General features: G+C 41.9%; 1 protein-coding gene across 1 annotated transcript in view; it reads right to left on the bottom strand.

Annotated features, from left to right (window-relative positions):
* MCCC2 (methylcrotonoyl-CoA carboxylase 2) overlaps window positions 1–19326 on the bottom strand; it is a 59814-nt gene that overhangs the window by 30133 nt on the left and 10355 nt on the right. Inside the window, exons 3-6 of the mRNA XM_029942406.1 lie at window positions 18093–18177; window positions 15470–15571; window positions 7185–7312; window positions 5433–5545 (exon numbers count right to left, since the gene is read on the bottom strand). Of these exons, the coding sequence (XP_029798266.1) occupies window positions 5433–5545; window positions 7185–7312; window positions 15470–15571; window positions 18093–18177 (428 nt within the window). The remainder of the gene's footprint in view (window positions 1–5432; window positions 5546–7184; window positions 7313–15469; window positions 15572–18092; window positions 18178–19326) is intronic.

Genomic DNA, 19326 nt, shown 5'->3' with positions numbered 1-19326 from the left:
CCAAGATCATTAAGACATCAGGCATGGATTTGGAGAAAGCCCAGGAAAGGTATCTTCAGGACGTGAGACTCCAAGCAAGACAACCAGACACCAGTATGCCAAGTTCTAAACTTCAAAAACAAAAAAAGGGTTCTAAAACATACCAGAGAGGAGAGAAAGATGAAACAGAAGAGAATACAGATGTACGTAGGTGACTTATGTAACAGCCTTTTCTCCTCAGTAGCAGAAACAAAAATTTTAAACCTTTCAGGTTGGTAGAAATCTGTCCACATTTTTACCACTGCAAAGATAGAGATAATAACAGGGTGTCTCAGTCAGTCGGGCCTCCGACTTCGGCTCAGGTCAGATCTCACATTCGTGGGTTTGAGCCCCGCGTTGGGCTCTGTGCTGACAGCTAGCTCAGAGCCTGGAGCCTGCTTCCAGTTCTGTGTCTCCTCCTCTCTCTGCCCCTCCCCCTCTCATGCTCTGTCTCTCTCTGTATCAAAAATAAATAAAAACATAAAAAAAAAAATTCAAGAGACATACATCTTAGAACTAAGTGGATAAGTGGATTTACAATGGGCAAGGTTAATAACATTAAATAAAAACCAACGTTGGGGAGGAAAGAAGGAACTGAACAACTAAAGAAACTAGTGCTCTCTATCAAAACGCACAGGTAACGTGACTGGAGTTACAACACGTGACTGCTTCATGTAATAAAGTATATGAATAAAACCTTTAAAAAATAAAGTATAAAAACTTGTTTCTTTCAGTCCAAGTTCAGTTTCTTTCAGTAAGTAAATAATAAAACATACATTAAAATATAAGAACTCGTACTCAGTACATCAGATATAACTTGAACAGTTATATAAAGAGTTTTACTCTTTTTTTTGTAACATTTATTTATTTTTGAGAGACAGAGAGACGAGCACAAGCAGGGGAGGAACAAGAGAGAGACACAGGATCTGAAACAGGCTCATGGCTGTGAGGTGTCAGCACAGAGCCCGATGCGGGGCTTGAACCCATGAACCATGAGATCATGACCTTAGCTAAAGTCAGGATGCCTAACCACTGAGCTACCCACGTGTCCAAAGAGTTTCACTTTTTTAATAAATATTGACTAAAAGTACCTTCTGAGAGAAAAGTGTAAGGATATAAATATTTATCTGATATTGTCTCTTATCTCAAGAGGCTTAGAATCTAGTGAAGGAAACTTCTCAGGATATATCTAGATAAAAGGAATAAACATCATTATTAAGGTATGGCTCAAAGGGAAGCCTTCCTGCAAAATATGGCATCTGAGATGTCTTTGGAAAATGGGCTAGAGACCTAGACTGCAAGGAATGGGAAAGAGAGGGCCGAGCATGGACCTGAGCAGTCATGAAAGGCCATGGGGCATATGAAGAACAGCGAGCGGTTCAGACCGACAGTGCTTTACAGTGAGCAAGAAGGCTAGAACATGCGATCAGAGCTAGATCACAAGGGGTCTCATGTATCAGGCTATTAAGTCTGAACTCTATTTTGTAGAAATTATGGTTTTGAACCAAGGAACCAGATAAAGAGTAACGTTGCAGTGACATGTACAGTGGACAGAAAAAGAAAGACTAGGTAGTCAGGAACACAAGGCAGGTGCAGCTAGTGTCACACTGTAACTGATAACGCAGGCCCGAACTACCCATGGTGATGACAGTAGGGATGGAGTGGAGAGGGTCAATCCAAAGGTTTATTATGTGTTGCTTATTTGTCCAGCACCAGAAGAGATCCTGGGGATACAAAAATGAGAAAGATACATATAGATAGATTTATATAACTATAAACATATACATTTATACACACATACATGTGTATGTATATCTATATGTGTGTATATATACATATACATGTGTGTGTGTGTATTTTTTTTAAGCAAAAATGATCAGGTAGGGCAAAAGCAAGCAAGAGTCAAGGTTGACACACCAAGGTTTCAACCCTAGGAAAAAGCCCAAAAAGGAAGTACCATTAAGTGCAAACAGGGACACAGGTGAAGGAACCATCAGTAGAGAAGTGAATGTGCTCAAGGTCTAGTTCGAGGCTCTAAGTACCAAAAGGAAGTCCACACACAGCAGAACCTCCCAGGTGTAAGTGGAGATGCAGAGAGAAGTCAGGAAAGATCACGGAGATGAAAGGGATGTCATGAGACTTTATGAAACCATTAAGGATGAGTTCCCAGGTGGGGTGGGGAGAATTAAATGGAGAGAATGGGAGAATAAGGAAAAGCCAGTGGCATGAAGCCTAAGGAAGATTTCAGGAAAGGGGACAAATCACAACTCCAAGAGACTGTGTGGAGTAAGAATCTGGTCTCTAGGAGGCTAGCAGGACCTCTGAGGGTACTAGGTTTTATGGAGAGTGAGCAGTCAGGAACAAAGGTCCTTGGTCAGTTCTTAAGGAGTTTGCTGATCCAGGGAAGGAGGGAAGCCTCAGGAAGAGGACACGATAGAAAAGGTCCTTTTCTTTTGTCACTTCTTTGGTTGCTTTTACTTTTTCTTTTAAAAACAGAGGAAGTCAATGTGTGTGGGTGGCTTAGTCAGTTAAGCATCAAACTCTTGATTTCGGCTCAGGTCGTGATCTCACAGTTGGTGGGTTCAATCCACTGTCAGTGCAAAGCCTGCTTGGAATTTCTGTCTCCCTCCCTCTCTGCTCCTCCCCACTCATAATCCCACCCCTCCCCTCAAAAGAAAGAAATAACACATTAAAAAAAAAACAGAGAAAGTCAACAGAGTTACTGACTGTGAGGGGGAAAAAGTGGATAAGAAAATATTAGAGTAAGAGAAAGAAAAGGGATAAATCATGAGGCACAAAGGAGGGGTTGGCATTAGGATTATAAATGAAAAGCTTAGCCTTGAAGAGGAAGAGGGACAATTGTTTCTAAGATAAAAGGCAGCAAAAGTGCTGTTTTTAATACAACAATGCTCAAACAGCCTGACTTCTCCAGTGAAGTATGAAGCAACAGCTTCAGTGCAGACATCGGGTTTAGAGCTCATTTACTAGGGAATAGATCCAAACAGGAGCTATAGAAATGAGTACACAAGAGAAATTAGAAAATTTTCTCAAATTCCAAGAGGTTTCTAAGAATAGAGGTACACCTTTACCCTGAACTTCCTACTGGAGTAAAACAGAGAAAAGAAATGCTAAGAGAAGTGGCTCTAAGAAATACTGATGTTAAAAAATCTTAAGAAACTAAAATAGGAAAAAGGAAAGCATTCAAATGCCCTTTAGACATTTCAGATTTTTTGATCATAGGCAGGTACTACTTATTCAAAACTATGTGAACACTTTTAATTGTAAAAAGACTTTAAATTTATTTATTTATTTTGAGACAGAGAGAGAGCAAGGGAGGGGCAGAGAGACAGAGGAGACAGAAAATCCCAAGCAGGCTCCACACTGTCAGAATGGAGCCCGAAGTGGGGCTCAAACTCACAAACCATGAGATCATGACCTGAGCTGAAATTAAGAACTTAACCACCTGAGCCCACTCAGGCACTCCTAAAAAGATCTGTTTTTTAAAGCACTTCAAGCTTTAGGTTCCCTAGGAGAAGAGATCCTACCTGATTGTATTCACCAAAGCAGTGCCTCGGTTACAGTAGGTCCCTCATAAATATCAGTTACATGTTGATTATTTACAAGCCACGTGATTGGAAAGACAGGGAAAAGAATAAGCGAGCTGACATGTCTATAGTGGGTTGAATGATGCCCCCCGCTCCCGCCCAAAATATGTCCATATCTGAATCTCTAGAACCTTTGATTATGCCCTTTTGTGGAGTCTTTGCATATGTAATTAAGGTAAGGAACTTGAGATAAGATCATGTGGATGACATGGGTGGGCCCTAAATCCAATGACAAGTGGCCTTAAGAGAAGACACAGACACAAAGGGGAGAAGGTAAACATGCCAGAGATCAGAGTCATACAGCCACAAGCCAAAGGAACACCTGGAGCCACCAGAAGCTGGCAGAGGCGAGGGACAGGATCTGCTTTAAAGCCTTCTGAGGGAGCCCAGTGCAGCTGCACCTAGATTTCAGACCTCCAGCCTCCAGAACTTGAGAGAACAAATTTTTGTTATTTTCGGCCACCCAGTTTGTGGGAAGTTTGTTATGGTAGCCCTAGGAAACCAATACAAGGTTAAGGTTAGTACAACTATACTAATTATAATACCAGATTAGATGGGCTAATGTCCCCTATAAAACAAAATATCACGGTAAGAATTTCAGACTGTGCAATGGAAAGACCCTCTATGCACAAGTGAGCAAAGCTAAGGTTTCTATTTAGATATATAAAGCACAGATAGGCAAAGCCACTACCTAACAATAAAATATATAATAAATGCTAACAGCGTACTATATCGATAGAAAATAAAGATGAGATATAATAACTGTAAGAAAAGGCTAGTTCATTAGAATATTACTAAAAACACTACAAACTTAAGAAATCCAGGAACAAAACATAAACAAAGCATTATTCAGTATTATGAAGTATTTCAAACATGCCCAAAACGTTAAAGATTACAGAATGATAAATTCTTTAACTTTAAGGTTAATCCTTTAACCTAATACACAGTCTTAACAAATTTTGACATTTGGTCAAATTTACTTCAGATTTGCTTTAAAGAAATAAAATATTTCAAATATAGTTGAAGCCTCCTGCCTGCCCTCTTTCTCCTCCCTCCCGCCTCAAAGGTTATCCACTGTCCTAAGCCTGAGTGTATGATTCCCATGTACATGTTTAAGACAAAGAGGTTTTTAATGTATTTAACATTTACATACAAAGCAAGTGACTATGCATTTATTCTACTATCATTTTTACTCAACTTATTTTTTGAGACCATTTATGTTGATGCATGCAACTCTAGTTCATTCATTTTAACAGCTACAAGTGGAATTATTCATCTCCAATAACAGTCATCTAGGTCGTTTGTTAACTTTTGCTAGGACAATGGTACAACAATCTTTCTTGCTCATGTCTCCTCATTCAGACACCAGAGTATCTCAAAGCATAGTCCTAAAAAAGGAATTACTGAGGCGTCTGGGTGGCTCAGTTGGCTAAGCATCCAACTTCGGCTCAGGTCATGATCTCACAGTTTGTGGGTTCGAGCCTGGCGTCAGGCTCTGTGCTGACAGCTCAGAGAGCCTGGAGCCTGCTTTGGATTGTGTGTCTCCCTCTCTCTCTGCCCAACCCCTGCTCATGGAGCAATTACTCAGTGTCCTTTCTTTTGAAAAACTCTTTTCCTTTAGTGAACAGCCTTTATTAAAGCATAAAAGCATGCCCATAATTAAAAGAATAATCTGACCTAACCGCACTTTCTGTGGGGAAAAAAAAATCTAAATTCTGTATTAAATTCTGTTTTAAATCATCTCAAGAGTATCTAGTGAGCAAAGGCATTTGGAGCAAAAAGCAATACCTTTCATTAATGAGAAGTTACCTGGGCAATATTCTGAGAAGACATAATTGCCTGGTTATAGAATATACGGCCAAAGTGATCTCGATCTGGAAATATTTCTGCTTGCCGAGGTAAGTTTGCGCCTCCTGAATCAACTGAAGACCAGGGAAAGAACAGAAATAAGCACGTCTGCGTGAACAAAACAAGCCGTGCACGTGAAGACTTGTACCGCTGGCGGCGGCAGCTCTTAATCACGTTCACAAACCACCTGCCTATCGCCGTTCCAAACTACTCTACGGCATCTCTCTCCCGTCCCCCTAGGCAGCCAAAAATTTCACTGTTTTCATCAGATCCATTAGGATCCCTCCCTGTGCAAAATTCCACTTGAAATATTTAGGATATTCTCTCCTTTGAGGACCAGCTAAAGCCCCAGTAACACCGCAAATTCTTCACCCGTTGAGCTAAAAAAAAAAAAAAAAAAAAAAGTATCCTTCCTTCTTTTAAATCAGTATGAAACCTTCTAGAGAAATGATGTGACAACGTGCCACATGCTGCCTCTAGGACTGCTTTTGCTGCAGAGTAGAGTGGGGGCTGAGAAGGTCAGCTGAATTTGGAAGAGAGCTTGGTTACTTCACATCTGAGTGACTACCCGCCTGTCCTGGCCTTTCCATGCTTCGTTTTCCTCACCTGTGAAATCAAAGTAACGACGGTAGCTCGTATACAGTGTATATAAAGCACTTAGGTCAGCACAGGGCGAGTGCTAATAGCAATGTTAAGAAAGGTTAGCTCACCCAATGCCCACTACTCTTGCCTTCATGTCTTCCGTTGTTATTTAATACATGACGTCCTGTCTCCAGCGCATTTAAGCTTGCCCAAGATGGGGACAACATTAATACTCTTCACTTCATTCCCTACAGTGTTTGGCACAGCACCTGTTAATAGTAGGGCCTCATTTGCTGTTTTCCATATGTGCAAAAAAAGTTCACACTGTGAATCAACCAGGTAAATTAACTTTTGAAGGAAAAAAAAATCTCTAAGCCAGTATCTGCTCACTCTCAAAAACAAACCATATACATATGCTGGTACTTCACCAAACTAAACCATTATCCAGGCAGTGCCAATTTTAAAGTGCCTTGCTTTTATGTTTCTTTTGAAAAATCCTCAGGTTTAAGTGCATTTTCATTTCAAATATAAATTCACCATCATTAAAAATTAAATTTCTTAAATTGCATTTGCTGAAAATTATATACATACTCAAGCATTTAAATTAGTACCTAGCACTCAAGTGATCCATAAATATTAACTATTATTTTCTCACAGTTTGAACTCATTAAGGTTAAGACAAAAAGAATATATATAAAAGAAAAAAATCCACACACACAGAGAAAAAACTGAGAGGTTATTCCTCAGTGGTGTTATTATGGGTAAGCCTGTGTTCACATTTTCTTCCCAAGTTTTCAGCAAAGAACATGCATTTCTTTTGTAATTATAGGAGAAACCAACGGTTTTTAAAAATACCCAATGACGGGGGTGTGTGGGTGGCCCAGTCAATTAAGCCCGACTTCAACTCAGGTCATGATCTCCTGGCTCGGAGTTTGAGCCCCATATCAGGCTCTGCTGTCAGCACAGACACCACCTTAGATCCACTGTCCCCCCACTTTCTCTCTGACCCTCCTTCAAACTCTATCAAAAAATAAAAAATAAAAACCCAATGATGATGGCATATAAAGCCCTCTCAACAGTCCTGCATTTCACCACCTAAAAATAATTCATTTTACAACTCTTGTGACTTGCCCAGGTAGATGCAGGGGAGCCTGTTTTGCATTGCAATTTCTTGAGCCCGCAAATGTTTCTTCACAGTCACGGGATAGTAGGTACCTCCTTTGATGGTGGCATCGTTGGCAACAATTATACATTCTACTCTGAAAGATAGAAATTTCATTAAAAAGAGAGTATGAGAGACTTCTTCAAAGTTAAAAGGCCAAGACACTTCAGTGCAACCTTGAACTTCTAGTACACATCACCAATGACGGTCCTAGCAGACCATCTCATGACATGAAATCACAGGCCACATACTCACTTAGATAGTATAAAACCATCACTTTTAACAAGTATGCAAACTCATACTTGATGTTTCAAGAGTTATCGATCCTGTGTTAACAGTGAAAAACTACCCTCAGCCATATTTCATAATGGTTCTTTCAATGAAATGATCCTATCAAGATAACACACACACACACACACACGTCTAAGTCTCAAGGGTGAAAAATCTCTCATAATAAACCACCAAGTTTCCTTTTAGGATGGTAATTTGAAAAATGAAAACTGACCCATCAAGAGAATTTATGTTTCATATTTTCAAACGTTCTTAAATATTACTACCACCTGCTTCCTCTATAAAACTAAAAGAAGTTTAAAATACGATATCTATCTTGCTTAAAGTAACAAGCTATAAAATGGTACACTGAGGGGGCCTAGGTGGCTCAGTCAGTTAAACATCTGATTCTTGGTTTCTGCTCAGGTCATGATCTTACAGTTTGTGATTTCAAGCCCCGTGTCAGGCTCTGCACTGACAGTCTGGAGGCTGCTTGGGATTCTCTCTCTCAAAATAAAGTTTAAATACCACACTTAAAAAATATAAAAAATAAAATAAAACAGTGTATCGAAAACATGCATCATCAATGGTGCCCTTTCTCACCAGAACCAGTTGGTTGAGTGCCACGCCCACAAGGAACACACAAAGAGCTGGGGGGGGGGGGCGGTGAGTGCAGACTACCTGTAAAGAAAACTGCTCCACCCTGCCAGGAAACCGGAAGGAAACTTGGGTGAACAACAGTGTATTCTTTACAAAATATTATTTTGTTTATGATATTTTTATTTTTATTTTTTTAAGGTTTTATTTTTAAGTAATCTCTATGCCCAACGTGGGGCTTGAACTTCCAACCCCGAATACAAGACTTGTGTGCTCCAGCAACTGAGCCAGTCAGGCGCCCCTATATATGATATGCTTTAAAATCTCACTTTATATTCTCTAGAATTCTAAAAAGCAAGTCACTGGATATACCTGTTGAAAATAAGGTAGAGAACAGCAACCGAACAGCGGCCTCAGCTAGCACTGGATTCCTCCTGTCAGGGTATATAGCCTGCACTGCTCCCCACAAGATAAAAGGGCTCCCCTCCTTAGAGCATCGAATTTACGGATATAAAGCCTTTTTCCACACTACAGTTAGCATTTTAGAGTAGAATGCCAGTTTTTCAAGGCTTTAGTAAACAAATCAGGTTTCAAAGGGAATGCATGCTTATGGCAGGTAGCTGGGGCTATCATCTCACACCCCAGCGTGCACCGCCCTCCCCTGCCCGGGGGTGCTGCCCTACAAACGCTTAAGAAGCTATGGTCCTGGAAAGGGGCCAGACAACAGAGTCAGACAAGCTAGGGTGAAATGCTGGCCCCGCCGCTTGCTGGGTATGTGACCCTGAACAAGAGACAGAGCCACTCTCACTTATTTACTAAAAGGTCACAGGGGCGCCTGGGTGGCTCAGTCAGGTTGAGCATCCAACTCTGGATTTTGGCTCAGGGTCATGGAATGGGGCCCCACATCATGCTCTGCACTGAGCATGGAGCCTGCTTGGGATTCTCTCCCTCCCTTGCCCCTCCCTGCTCATGTGTGCGTGCTACGCGTGTCCTTTCTCTTTCTCAAACAAACAAAAAAGGTCACGTTATGGAATAAAACATAAAATTAGTCTACAAAAAAACTGCATTGTACATCTCTTGGCTCTGCATACCCACAATCTATTATTTTGGCAGCAGAACTAAACTTTCTTTCAGACACGGCCTCTTTTCTAATCCATGTGGTTCAAGTGAGACCGGCCCCAAGGTGTATCTTCGAAGGTATACACAAGAACTAGCCCTTTCTACCCCAAGTCCATACTGCAGCTCAGCCACGGCGTGAGCCCCCATTCACTCCTGAGTGACCTCAAGAAAGTTACTGGACTTTCATATGCCTCAGCTCTCTCACTTGTACATGATAAAAAACAAATTTTAAATAGGGATAATAGTAATATCTATTTCATATTGATAAGATGGATACTTATTTCTATACTGAGATAAGTATGCATATTATCTCAGTCAGTTAAGAGTCTGACTTTGGCTCAGGCCATGATCTCATGGCTAGCCCACGCTGGGCTCTGTGCTGACAACTTAGAGCCTGGAACCTGCTTTGGATTCTGCGTCTCCCTCTCTCTCTGACCCTCTCCTGATTATACTCTTTCTCTCTCTCTCAAGAATAAACATTTAAGGGGTGCCTGGGTGGCTCAGTCAGTTAAGCATACGGCTTCAGCTCAGGTCATGATCTTACGGTTCGTAGGTTTAAGCCCCACATTGGGCTCTGCTGACAGCTCAGAGCCTAGAGCCTGCTTCAGATTCTGTATCTCCCTCTCTCTCTGACCCTCCCCTGCTAGCACTGTCTCTCTCTGTGTCTCAAAAGTAAATAAAAAACATTAAAAAGAATAAACATTTAAAATTTTTTTTAATTTTTAAAAATATTCATTTAATACTTAAAACATTCCCTGGAACACAGCGGATACTAGATAAAAGTTAGCTACTGTTATTCTGGATTATTTAATTTATGGGGATTTAACTGGAATTCTGAGAAGAAAGCTGGGTGACTGGAACTCTAATTTGAACCTCAAGACAGTAAGATAAGCATTAAGTTCAAAAAACTATTCTTAAGTAAACATCAGAAAAAAGGATCATTTGAACTTGAACATAAAACATAAGTACTTAAAAAAGGGGGAAGGAGTGCGTGGACCCCAAGCCTAACCTCTTAGGGGCTCTGCTACCTCAGCTGCTGACCTTACAGAACACAAACTGGGATTGCCTCTAGCTAGCTCTGTCTCTGGGTTTAGAAAGCTTGCCTGGAAGAGGCGCCTGGGTGGCTCAGTCTGTTAAGTGCCCAACTTTGGCTCAGGTCATGATCTTGCGGTTCATGAGTTCAAGCCCCGTGTCAGGCTCTCTGCTGTCACTGCAGAGCCTGCTTCGGATCCTGTGTCTCCCTCACTCTACTCCTCCTATAGCTTCTCTCTGTCTCTCAAAAAGACATAAACATTAAAAAGAAAGAAAGAAAGAAAGAAAGATAGCAAGCAAGCTTGCCTGGGAATAAAGCCAAAACACGCCTGTGACCTGGTAATACTGCCTGAGCTCCTGGATCCAGCTATGCCCACACCAGCTAAGAGTCAGTAAGTTCTTTATTTATTTTTTTTATGTCTTTATTTTGAGAGTGAGGGAGACAGAATGTGAGTGGAGGAGAGCAGAGAGAGAGAGGGACACACAGAATCTAAAGCAGGCTTCAGGCTCTGAGCTCTCAGCACAGAGCCCAACGTAGGGCTTGAACCCATGGACTCTGAGATCATGACCTGAGCCGAAGTTGGATGCTTAACCGACTGAGCCACCCAGGTGCCCCAGTTCTTTTTTTCTTAAACCAGCCTGAGCATCTATCATTTGCCAGAGAAAGACTGGTGACAATATATACAACCACACTATTTCTGTAAGAAAGGTGCATTTAAATCACAATGAACTGCTACTTTACACCTAGTGAATGAGGGAACCTTTTTCAGTCATAATATCCAACACTGGCACAGCTCTACAGAAAAGGTTAAATCTTTCCCTGGTCTGTGTCATAACAGAGAAGAGTCTCATGGGGGTAAAATGCACATGCTCAGTATGAAACCTTGGTTACTGATGTGCATAGAGAACAACTTGGAAGTTGGTGCCTGTGAGGAGATTACAAGGTTTAAAATGTGCAATGGAATTAAACCAGGCTGTGTTCTGGTCCCTCTGTCTTTACCTACTTGAAATTACTGTGGAGTAAGGGGGAATCCCATGCCCCACCCCCAAATAAAGAAAACAAAAATAGAGCATAATCCTGTAAGTATATAATTTCACTATCTCATTCTGGAAATAACCACAAGAGATAATCTGACCCATAAAATAATTCCTGTCACCCATTCATTTATTCAACAAATATTTTTTAAGTGTGTTCTATGTGCCATGTCCTTTTCGAGGAACTCAGGACACAGAGTAAACAAGAAGGGGAAAATTCCTGATGTCACAGAGCTCCCATTCCAGCGGAGAGGATCAGTTAGGGGAAGCAAACAACACACAACAAATCTGTAAGATTACTTCTGATTGTATGTGCTATGAAACTGTAATAAAACAAGCTAATTCTATAGACACTAAATCTTTTTGGGTTTCCAGTCCCAATGTTGGGGGGCGGGACTCACCTACACTCAACATCAAATGATTCTCGGACACTCCCTGTGGGTAATGCTGGTGTCCGAGAATTCAACACAGTTCCGACACTACCTGCTCGGAAACAGCATCTGATTCCACAGGCTAAGGGCTGGTCCTACAAGACTGTTCTCCACCTCCCACTCCAGGGGTCAGTCACAAGCTCAGACTGTGACCTGTGCTACCTGACCAACCAGCTACAGACTATAGGTTCCAATGACCTCCACCTTAGGTTCTTTTAACTTGCTAGAGTGCTCACAGAACTCAGGTTAATACTTACGTTTACCAGTTCATTAAAGATATGATAAAAGACAAAATTAACACCCAGTGAAGAGAAGCACAGAGCAAGTATGGGGAGAGGACGGGGAGCTTCCACACCCTCTCGCAGTCCTCTTGGGTTTTATGCAGGCTTTGCTGCGTAGTCCCTGACTGAGTAATTTAGTGGCCATTAGCTGGTTCAATCTCCCTTACCCAAATGTGGGGACTGGAGGAATAGGTGAGGCAGAGAAGTTCCAACCCTCTAATCACACTTTCTGGACAACGAGGCCCTGCCCTTGGGAGGGGTCCGAAAGCCGCCTTCACTCTTAGAACAAAACGCACCATGACCACTGTCAGCACTTGCAAGAGCTTTGGGAGCTGCGAGCCAGAACTGTGGACCAAGACCAGATATGCAAGAGAAACATACTTTGGTCATCTGAATGCCCATATACATCTATCTACAAATCATACTATTACAGGAATACAACATATATTACTATTAGTTACTATAGAACATGTAATAAAACAAGGTAAAATATATAATAAAACAAAGCAATGGTGATGAGGCTATGTTAAGGTACAATGGTCAAGAAATGGTAAAAAAAAAAAAAAAACAATGACAGCCCAGCCTGACATGGCACTTACAATGTAGTAGGTGCTCTTTTAAGGCTTTAGGTATGTGAGATAGCCCACTTTACAGATGGGGAAACGCGCACAAACGTTAAGCAACTGGCCCAAGGGTACCAACCAGTAAGTTAAAACCAATCTGATTCTAGAAGGCAGGCTCCTAAGCACTGCTCCAGGGGTAATATGAATGGAGCGTGCAAGATGAGAAGGAGCCAGCCATTCAAAGACCCAAGTGAAGAGCACTTCATTCAGAGCAAACGGCTTGAGTACAGGCCCCACATATAGAGGACTTTTGCATGGGTCATGGGACAGCAAGAGTAGGATGGCCACAGCGAGAGTACAAAAGGAAGGTGAGGGAAGCAGGCAGGGACCACATCTTACAGGACCTTATAAGCCACGTAAAATATGTGCTCAGTCAGTTACTATTTTAGGCAAGGAGTCCTTGATTGTAAGCTGGCTTAGAAATAAATTTCAGGGGCGCCTGGGTGGCTCAGTCTGTTGGGCGTCCAGCTTCAGCTCAGGTCATGATCTCATGGTTCGTGGGTTCAAGCCTCACGTCAGGCTCTGTACTGACAGCTCAGAGCCTGGAGCCTGCTTCACACTCTGTATCTCCCTCTCTCTCTGACCCTCCCCTGCTTGCGCTGTCTCTGTCTCTCAAAAATAAATAAAATATTTAAAAACAAATTACAAAAAAAAAGAAATAAATTTCATACAAGTTTTCTCATTAAATTCCTTGGGGTCTACTTCAGAACGTATCATGGAGGCTCGATCAAAAGACCCAGCACTACTCAAAAATATATAAAAGAGCAATAAAAGCATAAAAGTTCTTAATGACCTCATGAATGGGCTTGGCTCTGAGTGGCTCCAGGCTGAAGCTGCCCGTGACCATGCTGCAGGGACAGAGCTTCCACTCTCATCGACATGAGGACATCTGCTCTCCGGGGCAACACCACCAGGTGTACTGTGTATCTCTTAAGGAACCAAGGTGCTTCTCTTCCCCTTTTTGTTTCTTTCTCTAGTTTCATGACAACCCTCTACAGTTGTCATGGCTGCTAGGATTATTCTAGTTTATAATGGATCGTGTTTCTCAGATGTACAAACCAAGGCCCTGCGTGGTCAAGCAATTTGCTGAAGGTCAAACAGCTACAAATTGCTAAAGCAACGATTCTAATGGAGGCTGACAACTCCTGAACCCACACAACTAAGTGCAATTCAGTTTCCTTCCAAGCTGAGGACCTGGTAAAGTGAGAACAAGGCACAAACAAAGAAAACAGAAACGAAAAATATAAAAGCACAAATAGCAAAATATTACTGTATGCACAGGGAAGGTGGAAGAGCGTGCTCTAACCTGGAGATGTAATTAACAGTAACTGGAGATGTAATTAACAGTAACTATCCTGCTTAAGTATTTCATGTTTAGGAATTTAGTCTGACTCTGCATTAAGTTTATCCTTTTATGAAAGGTTTATTTTTAAGCATCCCCTACGAGTCCAAAAAGAAAATGTCTCCACACTGGGTATATATTAAGCAGATCGTAACTGGCAAAGAGCAGTGGAATAGTTTTGGGGGAACAGGAAAGTGAAGCAAGAACAGTGAATGGCCGTGGCTGTACCTCCCCTGAAGGCACGGATCATGGGGAGAAGGTATAAGAACACACACACCATAAATCAGCATGTGAGTCGAATAAAACTCTATCAGGCTCAGAGGCCACCCAGCTGAGGTCACGGCTGGGCTTTGCCAGCGGCTTGATCCTGGGTCAGCTATCTATCTCACTGAGCAGGCTTCCTTACCCGCAGAACAGTAATACCCATTCTCACAGAGCTGTGGTGATGATTAAAACAACTAATCAGGGGTGCCAGGGTGGTTCAGCTGGATAAGCATCCAACTCTTGATTTTGGCTCAGGTCATGATCTCACAGTCGTGAGACAGAGCCCCGGCACTGGGCTCCACGCTGGTGTGGAGCCTGCTTAGGATTCTCCCTCTCCCTGTCCCTCTGCACCTCCCCCACTCACACATGTGTGCTCTCTCCCCCCTCCCTAAATAAAATAAAACAACCAATCAGAGGGAAGTGTTTGCTATAATGCCTGGCATGCTAACTTGAGATGGTAAATATGAGACCATACATAAATATACACAAATAAAATTAAGTTCTAGCAATCAACATTCCCTAAACCTAGAGTGGTTTTCAAATATTAGCATTCCAGAACCTTGGAAGGCTTGTTTAAAAACAGATTGCCATGGGACACCTGGGTGGCTCAGTCGGTTAAGCATTCAACTTCGGCTCAAGTCATGATCTCACAGTTTGTGGGTTCGAGTCCTACATTGGGCTCCGTGCTGAGAACTCACACAGAGCCTGGAGCCTGCTTCAGATTCTGTGTCTCCCTCTCTCTCTGCCCCTCCTCCATTCATGCTCTGTTTCTTTCTGTCTCAATAATAAATAAACATCAAAAAAATAAAATAAAATAAAAACAGATTGCCAGGCCCCACCCTCAAAACTTAATTTAATTACTTCTTAGAAAAACCTAGTAATTTACATTTCTAACAAGTTCTCCGGGGATGTTGATGCTACCAGAAGACCACTGTTAGAGAATGACTCCTCTAACATGGTAGATCACCTACAGAGCCCTGGAAAATGATATAAGCCAAGCCCACACCTGCAGATTCTGATTATGTAGGAAGATTTGGATTTGAGCCCCAGAACCTGTGCTATGGGGTTTTTTCCCCCTTCAATTTTTGTCTCTACAGCTCCACAGAAAAATCTAATACATGTCTGGGTAGGAAGCCTCAGCCCTACATAATATAAATAGCACAAAACTTGCAAGTTCATATGCAAAGCACTGAGTGCTGGAAGCCTGTGCCCGTCCATCATTTCCTGCCCCACATTACGAAGTGGAAGTAGAACACTCACCCTGAGACTCTCCCAATGCCTGTAATAATGCCACCGGCAGGGACCTCCTCATTAGCATATAACTGGTAACCTGCAAACTGGGATAATTCCAGAAATGGAGACCTGCAAGGAAGAAAGGATACTGCCTGAATTAAAGTTTTTTTCTTCTGCATTTTTTTTTTTTTTTTGAGAGACAGAGAGAGACAGCGCTAGCAGGGGAGGGTCAGAGAGAGAGGGAGACACAGGATGTGAAGCAGGCTCCAGGCTCTGAGTTAGCTGTCAGCACAGAGCCCAATGCGGGGCTCGAACCCACGAACCGTGAGATCATGACCTGAGCCAAAGCTGGATGCTCAACCGACTGAGCCACCCAGGCACCCCTAAAGTTATTTGTTTAATGCATATATTTAAACAGTTACACGTGGAAAAGATTAATGAGCCAATGTTTCACGCATGCATGTTGAATACGTATAAAACCTACAAAAAAGAATACTTAAAACAAAATCTAGAGAATATTTTAAGGATTTACACAGTATAACCATGCAATAGAACACCAAGTATCTATTGTAAAAGATGTTGTACAAATGTGCTTATTAGTATAGAAAGAGAGCAGCATCTAACACTTATATAAACCCCTACACTGTGCCTGGCTCTCTTTTAGAAGCTTCAAAATCTAACTCATTTGTTCCTCAGAACTGACTCCCGAGTTGGGTCCTATTATGATCCCCAATGACGGAGAAACTAAAAACAAAACCCCAAAAAACGGAGTCACTTGTCTGAGGTCACACAGCTAGTAAGCGGCAGGGGTGGGTTTTAATAAACTATCTAACCCCAAGGACCAGGCTCCACACCACTACAGCTATACTGTACCTTTCACTTACTGCACTGTTCAAGACCCAGTGAGAGGGGGAGAAAAAAGGTGTTATAAAACACATTTAGTATGATTCCATTTTTCTTATTAAAAATGTGTCTATTACACATATACACAAGAACAGTCTAGAAGGATATACACTTGGTGTTAACAGTGTTGTTTCTCCAGGTTGGGAGTATGGGTCTATGTCATAAGAAATACTTTTGGGGGCGCCTGGGTGGCCCAGTCGGTTAAGCATCTGATTCTTGGTTTAAGCTCAGGTCATGATCTCACGGTCCGTGAGTTGGAACCCCACATTGGGTTCCACACCGACAGTGTGGAGCGTGCTTGGGATTCTCTCCTTCTCTCGCCACCCCTTCCCTGCTTGCTCTGTTTCTCTCACAAATCAATAAATAAACTTAAAACATTAAAAAAAAAAAAAGGGAGGGGCAACTGAGTGGCTCAGGTATCTGACTTCTGCTCAGGTCATAATCTCATAGTTCATGGGTTTGAGCCCCACAGGGGCTCTGCACTGACAGTGTGGAGCCTGCTTGGGATTCTGTCTCCCTCTCTCTCTCTGCCCCTATTTCAAAATAAATAAAAATGAAACTCAAAAAAAAAAAAAACCCACCACTTTTAGAGTCCTCATTCCCTTCTCTCCACCTGTATTCCCTGCCCCGCACTCCAATCCTTCAGAAAATCCCACTGGGTTAGCTCCATATTGACAACATGTCCAGAACCTGACATTCTCATCACCTCCACTACTACGACCCTAGTTCAGGACACCTTCATGTCTCCTTTGAATCAGTACCAAAGCCGTCTAACTCATCTTGGTGCTTCCAGCCTTGATGCCCACATTCTACTCCCCAAACAGCAGCTAGAATGACTCTTTTCAGATGTAAGTCACATAGATCGTAATAGATTCAGGGTCAAAAATCCCACAGGAGCCTCTCATTTCTTTCAGGATAAAAGCCAAAACTTTTGGGACCCCTGGGTGGCTCAGTCGGTTAGGCCTCCGACTTCTGATTTTGGCTCAGGTCAAGATCTCACGGTGCTTGACTTTGAGCCCCATGTTGAGCTCTGCACTAACAGTGCAGAGCCTGCTTGGGATTCTCTCTCTCTCCCTCTCTCTCTGCCCCTCCCCCTCTCATTCGCTCTCTCAAAATAAAAATAAACTTAAAAACAAAATCCCAAACCCTTACAATGACCTACAAGGTTTTATGGCATTGAACCCTATCTTCTACCACTCTCCCCTCATGCCTTCTACCCCAAACACAATGGCATACTGGGTTCTTAAGCATATCACTATATCCTGCACATTCCTACGTCAGGGCCTTTGCTTCTGTCATTCCTTCTGCCTGTAACACTCTTTCACCAGTATTTTCAGGTCTCTCTCTTTACTCCTTCAAATCTTTGCTCAGACCTCTCAATGAGGCCTACCCTTTCCATCTTATTTAAAACTACAACTTAAACCTCATCTTCTCCCTTACTCTGGTCTTTCTTTTTCCCATGACATTTTTCACCTCCTAACATACTATAGAACTTACCATATTTATCATTTACTTTCTCTCTCTTCCTGCTACAATGTAAACTCCAGTTGGGCAAGGATCTGTGTCAGTTTCCTTTACTCATGTATCACTAGCACCTGTAAGTGTCTCACATTTAGTAGCCTCTCGGTAAACATCTGCTGTTGACTCTTAAGGTATGAATCAGAATTTTAAATCATTTATTTATAAAACCGTTTAAGAGAGTGCCACATATTAGAGAGCACAGAGTTAGAACTTGGGCTGTACCAACCCTGGGTCTATAAGACTGTCCACTCTTTCTCTGGCTAAAAGTTTTCCTCTTGCTATGTGGCGTTCTCGGGCTTTCTCACTGCCTCCTGCAATAAAAACATGATTAGGTTAGATTGACACCATATGACGTCTCCAATTAATTTAAGGCCAGAAAAACATAAAACAGTCCAAACTATAGTGCTTTTAAAAGTTCAACGTATCTTTTCAGAAACAGCTAATTTTCAGATCTTTTATTCAAACTCACAAGCTTTATTTTCTGAAGTAGATAAAGTGGCATTCAAAAAAAAAATCAGTCAACCTGATTTCACAGCATATCATACATTTGCTGAATTCACTGGTAATTACTTAGAGAAGTAACATAGTCTCTTCTCTGCAACCCATTGGAAACACTGCTTCACTTACACCACATTTATTAAATATCTACCACAACCACCTAGCTCTCTGCTACATATGACGTGAAATTTGAAAAAGTCCTAGCTTCGTTTGTCCCAGGCGAAAAGCACTATTTGAGAAATGATCTCCATGATAAGCACAGCAAAACTTACCTAAAGGTAAAGTGACCCACAACTTGTTACACGGTCTCCAAATGGGAGAGAGATGCACACCTAATACAGCAATTACGAAGTCCACTTCTGTTAGCGCCTTCACTCAGAGACGGTCTGCGGTGCTTCCTCAAGTTGCTCCAGTCCAAGAAAACGACAGCAGTTGAACAGTCCACGGAGGTAAGCAGGTGAGGCTGCCTGAGGTGAGCAGCACACAAGCCTCCCCAGACTGATGGCTGATGGGCTCGGGGTCTTGGGAATATGGATAACTAACTCTCAGCAACCCAAGGTATCAGACTAGAAACAGAGGGATCATACAGCACCTCAAAAGGTTTATTTTCACATTGCTCACAACTTTCACCTTAATATACTCTTGGGGTGATGAAGTGTTCAACTGTGTAAAAAAGCTATTTCTTTGGGGGCTTTTTAGGGGAGAAAACAAGTGTTACCTACTTCATACAAGCTGCGGAACATTACAAACCAGGCCTCTTTCCTCTACCCAAGGGAATTTTTTTTTTCTGAAGAGGCAGATGGCATATTTTTAAGATTAAATCTGTCTTAAAGTTATCAAGAAAATTATATCACACATTTAATCTTCTTTTAAAATGAAAATAATTCGGGGAGGTAAAGATTTAGTTACAAAATAGTGTAACTAAGTCAAATCGCTATTTTCTTTCTCCCAACCACTCAGAG

Source organism: Suricata suricatta, chromosome 6, assembly GCF_006229205.1.
Source record: "Suricata suricatta isolate VVHF042 chromosome 6, meerkat_22Aug2017_6uvM2_HiC, whole genome shotgun sequence".
Lineage (NCBI taxonomy): Eukaryota > Metazoa > Chordata > Mammalia > Carnivora > Herpestidae > Suricata > Suricata suricatta.
This window is presented reverse-complemented; position numbering and strand designations above follow the sequence as displayed.